The following is a 14,228-nucleotide window of genomic DNA, read 5'->3' on the forward strand; positions in this document are numbered from 1 at the left end:
AAATAGGCTTAGTTCTTTAAACTCTTTATTGATAACAGCTGTATGCTTTAAAAAAAATTTTTTTTAACAAATCCTTGTGATGTTTCCTATGTGCCAGATACTTTTATAAATATAAATGTACAAGAAAGCAGGCTAAGTGATAGCAGGCCACAGGTTTTGAAGAACTGATGCTGGAGACTTCTGAATTCTCAATGCCAAAGGGCATTATGTTTAAGTACGTTCCTCCAGAAGTAGCAGGCCTCCGGCTGCAAAGGCACAAACACTGGCTCTTGGGGGAAATGTTCGTATCAGGCAATTGAGGCCATTTTTGTGTGTGGCAACAGGCAAAGAAATGAAGTGGTTTTCTTTTTTTTTTTTCTTTAAAGATTTATTTATTTATTTGAGAGAGAGTGAGTGTGAGCACTGGGGGGATGTGGGGCAGAGGGAGAGGGGGAGAGAGTCCTCAAGCAGACTACCTTCTAAGCACAGAGCCAGGCATGGGGCTTGGTCCCAGGACCCTGAGACCAGGACCCAAGCAGAAACCAAGAGTCGGACGCCCATCCTACTGTGCCACCCAGCCACCCTGAAGTAGTTTTCTTTAAATCCTCATTTTTGTGTTTTGTGCCTAGTACTTCTTTTTTCAGCTCCCTCCCTTTTTGCCCCTCTTCCCAAGAGAGAAAGGGAAAACACTCTTAACTATAATGAAATTAAAACAAAAAATAATTTTTTTAAAAAGAAAGGGAAAACATTATTCTCCTATCTCCATTTTTCATTCATTCATTCAGCAAATAGTCATTGAGTTCCTGTTATGTACCAGGTACTATTCTAGGGGGTGAGGATACCATAGTGAACAAATCAGACTAATGTCCCACCCTCATGGAGCTTAATGAGGAAAATAATAAATGGCTAGACATGTAAATGATATAACTTAATATAATGGAAGTGCAATGAATAATTATTGGGAAAGAGGATGGCAGAGACTAAAATGGGAGTTCTGATAGAAAGTTCAGGGAAGGTCTCTGAGGGTACCTAAGGTGAGAAGGAGTGAACTACCTTAAAGATCTGAGGGAAGAGCATTCCAGACAGAGGGAACAGTAAATGTCAAGGTCCTGGGGGTTAGAATCAAGTTGGTGTAGTTGATAATAAGGTTAGAGCATAGTGTACAGTAGGGATTTGGTATGAGATGAAGCCACAGAAATAGCCAAGGGCCAGATAATATAAGGCCTTAAGGCAATGTTAAGGATCTTAGAGTAAGGTCTAAACTCTTTACGATTGGAGGGAGCTAAGCTATAAAGTCTTATGTAATTTACATTTTAAAATCATCCCTCAGCTACCGTGTGAATAGACTGTAGGAGGACAAGAGTAGAAACAGGAAGACCAGTTAGGCAGTTGTTATAAAGGTACTGAATATACAGAAATTCAAAGAGAAAAGATTCTCTACACATAGCATGTACACCCCAGTCTATCCTAATAAATGCTCAGTATGTATTTATTGCGTGAAGATGGTGTTGATTCTTATTTAAGTGGCTGATTTGGTTTTCCCGTTGGTTTTGGCCAGAAAAAACTTTTCATTTTTAGGGTGCCTGGGTGGCTCAGTCTGTGAAGCGTCCCAGTCTTGGTTTTGGCTCAGGTCATGATCTCACAGTTGTGAGTTGGAGCCCTGCGTAGATCTCCATGCTCAGTGGGGACTCTGCTTGGGATTCTCTCTCCCTCTCTCCCTCTGCCCCTCCCCCCCCAATCGCACACATGCTCGCTCTCTCTAAATACATAAATCTTAAAAAAATAAATAAATAAACTTCTTTCATTTTTGCCAGAACCCTTTTTTGTCATTGTTTAATGTGTATCTTAGTGTCTACTAAACCCGGAAATTCTCTCTCTACTAATTAACGTCCTCTTTTTGGGGCAGCTGGCTGGCTCAGTCAAAGAGCATGTGACTCTTGATCTCAGGGTCGTGAGTTCAAGCTCCACGTTGGATGTAGAGATTACTTAAATAAATGAAAAATTTTTTAAACGATGAAGTCCTCTTTTCACTAGTTTATTTCTGTTGAGGCACTAAACTACATTTAGTTCTCAGTCATTTTGAAGTATGATGGCATGATGAATGATTTAAGAATTATCCTACCTTTTGCACTGATTTGTGTAACAGGAAAAAGGAGGCTGGACTGGTCACAGTGTTTCATTAAAATACTAAATTTTTTGCAGCTGGTCAGAGACAACCCCAGAAGAGACGGGTAGGGAAGAAAAATGATCTCACTTATCCTTGTCTCTGTCATTTGAATGACACAGTTCTTCAGGGTAGCAGTAACGATTTTAGTAACTTTAGTAACTTTTTCCATGGAGTAGGTTAAATCTCTTGTCTCGTACGTAATGAATATCTTTAAAGTCTATAGTTGCTCTGTAATTGCCCTGAACCTTGAATGTGAAGTTAAAAAAGAAAAAGAAACAACATAAACATGAGAAATTTAAGTTAATTTAAAAATAAGTCAGGGAGGGGGTACGGGGAGTTGCTAATCACTGAGCGCAAAGTCTCAATTATGCAAGATGAATAAGTTCTAGAGATCTGTACAAAACTGTCCTATAGTTAATGATACTGTATTGTACATTTAAAATTTCATTAAGAGGGTACATCTTGTGGTAAGTGTTCTTGCCACAAGAAAATTAAGCTTCATTTTAAAAGCAGAATAATGCAAAAAATTCAAGCTTTCTGCTTTTCACAGCATCCTTCCTCTTATGCTTTTTTATGCTACTGTATAATAAATTTCACTGAAGTTGTATTTCTTTCTCAGGTGCAGTTGGTGAATAATCGGTTTAAAGGAGTCAAGTATTTCCGCTTGAATACCCTAGCCTCTCTGGGTTATGTGGTTGTAGTGATAGACAACAGGGGATCCTGTCACCGAGGGCTTAAATTTGAAGGCGCCTTTAAATACAAAATGGTGTGTGAGCATACAAACATTTTTCTTTTAAAGACATTTACATGTACTGGTTCATTGTTTGGTGTGAAATCTCAGAGAGCAAGTTGGGGGAAAGGGCTGTGAGTGAGTGGGAGAGAAGGGGGGCGGGGAGAGAGAGAGTGTGTGTGTGTGTGTCTATGTCTGTGTTAGAGTTCAGGGGTGGGAGGGAAGATGAAACTTGCTGTTCACTAGGCTAGCTCACGTCTACCTGTCTACCTGTAAATAACTTCGGGGAGTTGAGATAGAACCATTTTTACACAGAAATACCCTCTCTTTCTATGTTGTATATCCAGCTTAGCCAGCAAGTAGCACCGTAGTTTTTCAGCATCCTGTGCCCTATTGAGAGGAATAATTGAGATTTGTTCTGTCCTCTGTGAAGAGAGAAACCAACTGGTTAGTGCCTTCCTTGTGACAAGCCTCTTTCTCTCTACAGGAAGCTTTAAATGCTACCTTTTAGAGATGCCCCATGTCCTTTCTGCTGCTTTGGGAAATGATGAGAATCCGATGTTCCTTTTACACAGTAAGGCAGTTACTGTGTTTGCCAGTGTATTGGACATGCTGAGTAAGACATGGGATTTTCTCCCACAGCCAGTTCTTTGAACTTATGTTGTATTCTCATGTAAGTTTTTTTGTTTTTATTTTTGTTTTTGGCTCAGTGAAGTGAGATTGTGTGCACTGGCAGGCCTAGTAATACAGACAGGGTGGTGGTGGTAGGAGTTAGGACTTAATAGGACCTTAAAGAAATAGCATATATTCAGTTCCTAGAAGTAGATGATGGGGAAATAGGAGGATATGACCTCAAGAGTGATTTCCTTCTGCTTTACTGCATTAAGTTTTAAAAAGAAGTAAAACTAGTCAACCACTTAAGGAGGCTAATTTTTTTGTCTTTGGGTATAGGAAGGCTTGTTACAAGGAAGATGCTGACCTCTTAGCAGACAACAGAACAAATGGAAAGGGGAAATACCCATATAGCAAGGAACAGTTTGGGTCTCAGTAGGAAAGAACTTTGTGACTAAGCGGTAACTAAACTCTAGGGCTGGCTAGCAACAGAAGCTATGTCTAAATAGAGTTAAAAAATTTTTTTTCTGGCAACAGAATCTCAATTGATAATTTAAAAAAACTACAGGTATTTTTAGTAAAAACCATTTATCAGCTTTAAAAAACACTCTGCTAATGAGACTTCTATTCATCAGAATCAGTGAAATGTTCTCCCTTTTTTGACAGGGCCAAATAGAAATTGACGATCAGGTGGAAGGACTGCAGTATCTAGCTTCTCAATATGATTTCATTGACTTAGATCGTGTGGGCATCCATGGCTGGTCCTATGGAGGATACCTCTCCCTGATGGCATTAATGCAGAGATCAGATATCTTCAGGGTATGTGACTTCCTATTTCTTTTTGCAGTAGGGGTGGAATTTTCTATTAATTGAGGATACGAGAAAATGCCTATTTTCTAAAGGTTTACAGAGTTGGCAATATTATGGAATGTTAGGATTTGTGTATCTAACAGTCATGTGACATAGTAGATGTATCTTCTCAACTTGTAATAGCCATGTGAGATATATATTTACGTATCTATATATACATATTAAAAAACACTTGTCAACTTGATGACCAGTTGTTGGCTATTTATAGACATGCCAAAGATTATGGGAGATAGTCACGATTAGTAAAACACACACACACACACACACACACACGTATTGGATTGTAAATACTTATTTAATTGCTGGACTGCAAGCTCTGAGGGCAGGGACTTGTGTGCCCTTCACATCACTGTATCCTCAGTAGCCAAGCACAGTGCATGGCACATAGTAGGTCCTAAGTAGATCTTTATGGAATGAAACGTAGTAAGTATATAAATGATGGTTACAATTTTATAAACAACTTCCTAGAAAAATATGCTGGAAGGAAATATATAAAGATGTTAAAAGTTGTTAAGAGAATGGCAGTTATGAAGTGTTTTTCTTTTTTACTATTTCAATAACATGATTTTATCTTACAGTAAAAAATAATTTTAAGAATTAAAATGATAGGGCTTTTGTTCTTGCATGTATATTCAGATAATCTTTATAATAACCACGAAATAAACTCTGAAAACTGCCATAATTTTCCCAGGCTTGCAGCTGTCAAGAAAGAAATTAGAATATTTAAATATAAAACTGTGTGTGGGAACCTTAAAATGAGGAAAGTGTTTAGTGCTTAAATATATTTCATTCATTGTTAAAAATTCTGTACTGCCAACAGAGGCTAGAAAAGAAAAAAGAAATGACTACTTTTCCTATATAAAGCTGACACTTGTCACACTTTTTTTCCCTAGTAACAGGAATGAGTTTACACTGAGGCATTCATATGTTCTAGTTCAGTCTCCCCTTTTAACAAAGGGGCCCGTGTGTATATTTCAACTAGCCCAGGTTAAGGGTTTGGTATGTGGCATGCCTGTGGAACATGAAGCTAACTGACTCACAAAGTATCAAATTCTCTTGACCTTGGCTCTCCACGTTGATTTTCTGAGTTGCCTGAGACCATGTATGCCCCAGTTGTGGGGCTAAAGCCTAAGGATAATTTAGCCTATAAATTTGCAATTACACGTTCTCATTGCTAGCCATTTTTTTTGGACCACACTTCACTGTTACTATTGTCTTCTGTAGGTTGCTATTGCTGGGGCCCCGGTCACTCTGTGGATCTTCTATGATACAGGCTACACAGAACGTTATATGGGCCACCCTGACCAGAATGAACAGGGCTATTACTTAGGATCTGTGGCCATGCAAGCAGAAAAGTTTCCCTCTGAGTAAGTTCAAGCTTTAAAATTAAGATTATAAATTTAAAGTTATAGTGTAAAAATTTGTCTTTAATAACAATGAAAACTACAAATACTGCAAAACCAAGACTAATATTTTATAGACTACTCAAATGGCATGGCTATTTCTCAAAGCTGAATTACAGGCCAGTTCATATAACCTGGTTTTTTTTTACAAGTTATATTTGAAGCAATTACTGCCAAGAAGTTTAAGTATATAACTCTTTCAAGGTGGAAAATATTCTGTTTCTGCTTAAATATATTCTATAGACAATGTTTATGATTTTTCTTTCCCTAGGGACATGTTATGATTATTGATATATGCTAGTATCTTCATAAGAAATTGAACACATAATTTTTCATTACATGTAGTATGTGGTTACTATATTATAAATTTATTATTGAAAATGTTGAATTCTTATTTTAATATTATGGTATAAGGAAGTTAACTTTATTGTTAACATTAAATATATATTATTATATTATATATGTTTTTATATAATTATATTGTATATTATATAACTATAGATAGTTGTACATATTACATAATTATAATATTAACTAATAGTTCATTGTGATCAAAGGAGTTAAATGGTTTTCCCAAGTACTCTATTTTGCCTAATCCTGTGTTATTTCCACTTCTCTAGACCAAATCGTTTACTACTTTTACATGGATTCTTGGATGAGAATGTCCATTTTGCACACACCAGTATATTACTGAGTTTTTTAGTGAGGGCTGGAAAGCCATATGATTTACAGGTGAGTTCTTCATTTTCTGATTGAATTAAGTAATAATTAGTGATTACTTTGAAATACAATAAACTATGGAGTAAGGCTGAATTTTCAGCTGTGGCCACTCTCTGCTTATGAGATCTACAGTCATAGGCATAGTTAGTAGTGCCTCTAGTTGGGTAAAAATTAAGATTCTATAAAAGCTGGGCTAAGAACTGGCCTATTAGATTATATGACTTGTGTATCTGTAACTGCTTTTAGTTTGTAATCATGGAGACGATGACAGGAGTCCATTCAGTATCCTTCTTTGCTTTTCTTTACGTGGTCTTTTAATTTTATCTTATATTGACATTGAAATAGAAAGCCACAATTTAACCATCTCCATTGCTCCATTACTCAAAAAAGGGGTTTTAAAAGATAACCTATTTGTTTCTTCCTCGTTTGTACTTGTTTCACAGATTATGTGCTCATAAAAATGAAAAATATTACTTTTTCCTCTTTTATGTTTCAATTGACATTTCTGTCGATAAACTATGAGCTATTTGTCTTTTCAAGCATTTTGGTCTCAGGACCCCTATGCACACCAAAGAGCTTTCGTCTATGTAGGTTGTGTCTGTCAATATTTCTCATAGAAGATATTAAAACTTGGAAAAATTGTTTTTTTTTTTAAGTTTATTTATTTATTTAAGTAACCTCTATACCCAGTGTGGAACTCGAACTCACGACCCTGAGATCAAGAGCTTCATGCTCTTCCAACTGAGCCAACTAGGCACCCCCAAAACTAAGAAAAATTTAAAATATTAAAAAAATAATAAACTATTACATGTTAACACAAATCACAGTTTTTGTGGGGGAGAAAAACTATTTTCTAAAACAAAAAAAATAGAGAAATACCATTATTTTTACATTTTTGTAAAATTCCTTTAATGTCTGGCTTAAGGAAGACACCTGGATTCTCATATCTGCTTCCACATGCAATCTGTCGGGAAGTGTTGTTTGGGCTAAAGTATACAGTAGTTTCCCATTATGTGCAGTTTTGCTTTCTGAGGTTTCAGTTAACCCTCAGTCAACTGAGGTCCAGAAGCAGATGATCGCTGGGGTGCCTGGGTGGCTCAGTCTGTTAAGCATCGGACTCTTTGATTTCTCCTTAGGTCATGGTCTCAGGGTTGTGAGATGGAGCCCCATCTTGGGCTCCATGCTGGACGTGGGGCTTGCTTAGGATTCTCATCCTCCCTCTGCCCCTCCCACCCTACACTCTCTCTCTCTCAAAATAAAAAGACGACGACGGAGATGATCCTCTTTCTGACATAGTGTCAGGTCGCTAGTGGCCTAACGCTGTATCACAGTGCCTGTGTCACTCAGTTTACTTCATCTCATCACCTAAGCACTTTATCATCTCACATCATCACAGGGTGAGTGAGCATATTACAAGATAATTTTCAGGGAGAGACCACATTCAGGTAACTTTTATTATAGTATGTTGTTATGATTGTTTTATTTTATTATCAGTTATTGTTTTTAATCTCTTAGTGTGCCTAATTTATAAACTAAACTTTATCATAGGTATGTACGTGCGGGGAAAAAACAGTATCTATAGGGTTTGGTATTATCCATGGTTCAGGCATCCAGTTTTGGTCTTGGAGTGTGTCCCCTGTGGATAAAGGGGAAGTACTGTATGAAGAAAATTCAGCCTCACAGAATATGTAGTTAAGAAAGGGGAGGAATATTTTCGCTTTTTCAGATAATTGTGGATATTCTTCTTGGATACTACACCAAAACTGGACAGATTTTAGCTTCTTAAAGGTTAGTTTTAGTGTGGAGTCTGACGCCATATCTAAAACATTTCATACTGTGTTACATTAAAAGCTGTTGGATCTTGTACTTCTAATGGGTCTTTTACACATACATTGGTCATCTGGAAAATACTGGTTCTCAGTATTGACTTATTTCATTTTACAGTATTTTTAAAATCACATATATTAATATTATACCCCTGATCCCAGCAGAAAAGTCTGTAAGTTTGGGGCAGCTCCTGAGCTAGTTGTGGGAGATGCAAGTTTTCCAAAATTCTAATTTTTACTTAAAAGCTCAAAATTTATCATTGGTGATGAATATTGTCAGTGTTATCCTTGAAGTGACCAGCTCACTTCATTCATTTTTGAGCAGATGATTGCCAGATACCCAGTCAGAATCACCATAGTCACCAGTCATTCTTTCAAGTTGAAAAATGAGGTTCCATTTAAGAACTTGCAACTCAGTTTCACAAGTGCTTTTCCTTTAGCCATCCTGTAACAGAAGTGCTTTCTGCTTTCTTCACATTGCATCACCACAGAATTTAGAAAGCCATCTATTCAAGGGTTGTAATTTAATAAACTTTTGTTTCTTACTGCAAGTGTGTGGTGGTGAGGAACACGGTGACACCCAGCGCAATTTAATGTCACTGCCTTGCTTGATGCTAAGGCACAGGCACTTGTACCCGTCATTGCTTTTGCGTTATCGGTGCAAATGGCAACAGAGTGAGTGAAGGCAAATTGTTCTGAAAGTGGTTTTGACCTTTTGTATCACTTGAAAGGCTTCTGAGTTCGCCAGAAGTCTCTAGATCCCACTTGAAGACCCAGTGATCTATAGATAAATCCTTCCATAAGCCTTGGGGTATATAAGGAATGATAAAAAGAGGGGAGGGGCCTTTCTATTGGATATATGTGTGTAATATCTTGGAGAGGCTGTGCTCCATATTATTAATCCTGTTGAAACTCTGTGGAAAGCTTTGGAAGGAGATGTATTGTTAAATTCTCACTTTCTGTATTTGGATTTTTGTTGTTGTTGTTGAAGATCTATCCTCAGGAGAGACACAGCATAAGAGTCCCCGAATCCGGAGAACATTATGAACTGCATCTCCTGCACTACCTTCAAGAAAACCTTGGGTCGCATATTGCTGCTCTCAAAGTCCTATAACTCTGACCTGAGTAGAACTCTGGTATACACTGGCTGTTCAACCAAATGAGGGGCTTTAATCGTTAGAAAACGTGGACTTGGTCATCACATTTTGGTACCTGCCACATAACATCTACTTCTGAAAGTATATTTGGTGCCATGCAGGCGTCTGCAGCTTGTGGATAGTAACCTAATACCTTAACCACACACACAAAATTGAATGACACATATTTCTAAAGAACCCAGAAATACCATGAGAATTACTGAAAGACATTAGCACCATGTATCCATACTACCTTATTTTCACTTCTTAATAGCATTATAAACCTCATGGACTTAATTAGTGTATTTTTACAGTATACTTCTGAGTTTGTTAAAATACGATGATATTAGTGATTGGTTTGGTTCAATTCCAGAAACTCTGACTAGTTACAGATTTGATAGCACTTAACTGTAATTGAATAGCTTATGCTTCATTGCTTGGGGTGTATCCAGCATGTTATGAACTAATCACTATTAAACCTATGACTTAACCAGTCATTAGTGATTTTTCAAGGATAACTTAGTGGCCTCCTAAAAACACTTATTTTGTTTCATTCAAGCTCTGACCAATTTTAGCCAATTTCAACTGTATCTAGTATAAATAGTTCTCTCTGATGATATGACAGAGTGGGTTTTCCTTTCATGCAAAGGCAAGTAACTGTACATGTAGCATGGTTCAATTAGTCTTATAATATTGATAATTACAGGCAGAAAAATTTTAATCAAATGGTTAGAGCTTAAATATTCGCAGGCAGTTTCTTCTCCGTTAAGAAAAGGGAAAAGTACACATTGACTTGTACTCTTCAGAATATTTAATGGGGCCAGTTTCCATTGGGTATTTCCTTACTGAAATGTTCCAGAGTTCTAGGGTGATGGAAGGGAATCGTGGTAGGGTGGGAGATACCAGGGTGTGGAGAATGACAGGGAGAGGGAAAGGAAAGGATCTGCTTGAGAACTAAGTAGAAGTAAAATTTGACCAAAAATCCTCATGAAAAAGTTTGGGGGGTGAAATTTAAACTGCTAGAATGTTAGTTAAGGAAACCAGAATGAAGAAATCACTGTCTTGCCAACACAGTTACAGACTAACATTATTCCTTAGTTATTTTTGTAATTCTCATTTTTTGTTATTTTCATCTTTATTTTGGTAACCTTATAAATTAAACTTTTTAAATTATTTCAGCATCATTTAGATATTGCGAGCTTAAAGTAAAGAGGTTTCCAGACCACCTCCTCACCAGAAACGGATCGCTGGCAAGCCATGGCTCTATTTTAAGTGTTCAGAGCCTCTAGGCAATGTCTTAAATGGCCATGACATTTTCCTGGTTTAGCCCTAGCACTCGACTGTTAAGGGAGCTCATAGGCTTTCAGGTGCTGATTGGAATCTGTCATCTTAAAGTCTTGGGGTGTTGTTGGGTCACTTTGCCAGTGGCAGAGAAGGCACCTATGAGTTTGACCCTTTTTATCATAAGCCTCAGTGTTTGGAAAGTTGTTTCCAGTACTTTTAAACAACGCTCTAAGAAAAATTGCTCTTTTTCTTTCTCACCACTACAGAGTAGATTTCTCCCATAGAAAGCACAGCTTCCATTAGTAAGGGTGATGACTGTGTATCAGAGGTGAATTCATCATTGAGGGCCAGGTGGGAGGTGGGGGAGGTCCAGAAATGGCAGAGTGACCTGGTGGTTCTGCCCTTGGGAAGGGGATTGGGTTTTGCTGTTTGTGTATTTATACTGTATCATAGCTACCACACTTTTCCTATTGTCTATGTATGTATTGATTTTCTTGTTTATGATATTTTCCCATGCCAAGGTGTGTTTATATTTTTTTCAATGTTAAATTAAATTGATTTGGGTAATTCTTCTTCCCAAGAAAGTATTTTCCCCCTTGATTTAAGTATATATCTGACTATCGAAGGTGGTTTTTGTTTGTGAACTGATTGGCCTCCGGGGATCAATCCTTATATAATATGCAAAATGGAAATGGTATACAGTGGTTTTTAGACATTTACTCATTTGAAACCTCTTACCCGTTAGGACTGTTTCTTCAAAATGGCATCTCTCATTTTACCAAAACAAACCTTAAAGAACCTCATGTACTCTTGAATTCACCAGTGTTTTCCTTTTGCATCTTGCCTGTCCTTTCCTCATATGACAAGGGATGCCTCTGTTATAATCCCCAGTGCATTAAATGCCATTCTTCTTCTATAGGGGGAAAATATGTGACTGAATTCACGTGCAGAAAGACAGTTTGACTGAGTTTCATTTTAAAAACTGACATGGAAAACATAGTCATTTCAAGAAATCTCACTAAAACTCTTTGTACCCTGTCTATGGGTAACATCTTAAAAGGCTAAGAGTGTATAAAAGTAGCAACACTTTCTGGTAAGAGCCAGAAAGCACTGGGTTAACCATCAGATGGGGTGGGTTTGGCAGGCTTGATAAACAGTTGCTCATGCGTTGTTGAGCAGTGGGACTCAGAATCGAAGATTCATCTGGGATGCTTATTACTAAAAAGAAGTGCATTCTTGAACTTACTCTTAGAAGTCTGGATTTGGTTGATTTGGGTGGAGACCAGGAATCTGCATTTCTAACAGCCTTTCCAGGGTGATTCTAAAGTTGTTCATGGGCTACTTTCACAGAGTCTTCTGTAGAGAATGGAATTAGATTGAGAAAATAACAGGTGATTTTTACACTGGACTGATTTACAAACACCTAAAGCAATAGCCAACGTAGCTGCTCACCTGTGGTCACTGTCGGGCCCTTCTCTGAAAGAAGCAGAAGGTGTCGCGAACTATGTATCCTCTTTGTCTGGAGATTCATTTTGGAATGAAGGTTCTTCCCTCGATGCCGTTGTTGGCTCATTTAGAAAGCCTCGTACGAGAGGATGGAGTCACAATGCATGCATTACTTTTTACAGGATGAGATATAGATACTGATGCTTACTTTTTTTACTACTTGTTTTATTCCTTGCAGAAGGTATATCCCACCTGTCTGTAACAATTCTCTCTTTAGGTGGAATGACTCCTATAAGATCTCTCATTATTGTAGAATCATAAATTTTTCAGGCTATTATATCTTTGATATAATCTAATGTTCTCATTGGTTAGAGGAGGAACCTACGTATAGAGAAGAGAAAATATACCCATGGCCATGCAGCCAGGTAGTGTTCAGTTGGTACTAGACTCCATCCAGATGCCCTGACTCATGGTAGTTAAATGATACGTAGACAAGGCAAATTTTTAAAGAAGTATTTATTAATATATTCCTATGAAACATTTTAAAGATAACATAAAATGGTTAATTTTTCCATTCTAAAGTAAATGCTAAGCATGCTTATTAATGAAGCAGTACTTCTAATTAGTATATGACATTCTGAAGTTAATTAAAGCTGTTACACTAAATGTGTCTTCCTAGTAGTGGGGGATTTGGGAATTGGGATGTAGAATAGAGTGCTTACTTAAGCCTGGGAGCCTAACTTAGAGCTATTTGAAGTAAGAAAAGAGACATGGCCATATCTAAACTAAGAGATTTGCAGGTGAGTGTCCATTCCCAGCAGACATAAAGGAATAAGGAAACTTCCCTGACTCCCACTTTCCCAACCCTACCCAGCCTCACCGATCTGTCTTGCAATCTACGATATGGAGACATGTTAGTGTGAGGTGCTGGCTCCTGCTTTTCTTATTTGGTCAAGAGACAGTTCTAGGTAATCATTTCAGAAGTCCCTCACAGAGAGAAAAAGTAATATTTGTATGTTTATTTTTGAATAACCCAAATACAAATTTATGTTGTATTCAGCACAGTTGGAGTTCAGGTCTTTAATTTTAGAACATAAAGTGCCTGCTGTTTTAAGCATTGACTTGTATAAAAAGAATTGCATGTCTCACTCCAATAAGTTTATGGGTTTTCTCATTTTCAGCTACATGGCTTTTAATCATGTAAAGTGAAACACTAGTTTTGTTGCATTTTATTACAGGTTCTTTGTTGCAATAAAGATGCTGCTAAAATTAATTGATGTAAATGTTCCTTCCCCCCCCTTCTTTATTTGTACAATCTTAACTTGATTAGTGACAACTGTGGAGTGATTAATACACCAAACAAGGTCATGTGCTTGCAATGGAGAAAGGAAGACTGCAAGGTGATGACATGGGGCTTCTAGTATAAACACTAGCCAAAAATGCATCCAGACCCAAGGGGCGGTGTGCAGAGAACTGTTCTCTGCCTGCAAATGGCTCCCAATAGCCAGCAGTTTGTACTGCAGGGGTAGGTGGTGCCTGGAGCCAGTGATTAGCATGTCCTTCCTGAGCAGCTGGGATTTTCTCAGGGATGCTTCTTGGAGCTTCCAAATAGTGGTCTCCGCATGCTCCCTGAGTCCCAGGATCATGACCTAAGCCATCCAGGCGCCCCAAATGCCCCTTTATTTAATCTCTACACCCAATGTAAGGCTCGAACTCACAACTCCAAGATCAAGAGTTGCACGCTCTATGGACTGAGCCAGCCAGGCACCCCAGGGTCTTAAACCTTTAATTTGTATACAGAAATTACTAGAAATAAAGATGATCTTGGGGTACCTGGCTGGCTCAGTTGGATGAGTGTCTGACTGGATTTCAGTTCAGGTCGTGATCTCAGGGTCGTGGGATGGAGCCCCACATCAGGCTCCGCTGACTGGGGAGTTTGCTTCTCTCTCTCCCTCTCCCTCTCCCTCTGCCCCTTCCCCTTCCCCCCTCCTCTCTCACGTATACACACACACAAATGAACAAGAAATCTTTAAAAAAAATAAAGATCTTTAAACA

General features: G+C 38.0%; 1 protein-coding gene across 3 annotated transcripts in view; it reads left to right on the forward strand.

The window, feature by feature from the left end:
- The window catches only part of DPP8 (dipeptidyl peptidase 8), a 69,609-nt gene extending 56,163 nt beyond the window's left edge, over positions 1 to 13,446 (forward strand). For 2 of the 3 annotated variants that reach the window (XM_040643100.1, XM_040643101.1), the window contains 5 exons: positions 2,766 to 2,912; positions 4,155 to 4,307; positions 5,583 to 5,725; positions 6,382 to 6,493; positions 9,299 to 13,446. In XM_040643100.1, the coding sequence (XP_040499034.1) occupies positions 2,766 to 2,912; positions 4,155 to 4,307; positions 5,583 to 5,725; positions 6,382 to 6,493; positions 9,299 to 9,421 (678 nt within the window). In that variant the 3' untranslated portion in view covers positions 9,422 to 13,446. Of the gene's footprint in view, positions 1 to 2,765; positions 2,913 to 3,363; positions 3,540 to 4,154; positions 4,308 to 5,582; positions 5,726 to 6,381; positions 6,494 to 9,298 lie in introns of those variants that run through there. The other variant, XM_040643103.1, reaches the window with a different exon arrangement.
- Positions 13,447 to 14,228: the final 782 nt, after the last annotated feature.

The sequence above is a fragment of the Ursus maritimus genome, unplaced genomic scaffold, assembly GCF_017311325.1.
Source record: "Ursus maritimus isolate PB19 unplaced genomic scaffold, ASM1731132v1 scaffold_27, whole genome shotgun sequence".
NCBI classification, from domain to species: domain Eukaryota; kingdom Metazoa; phylum Chordata; class Mammalia; order Carnivora; family Ursidae; genus Ursus; species Ursus maritimus.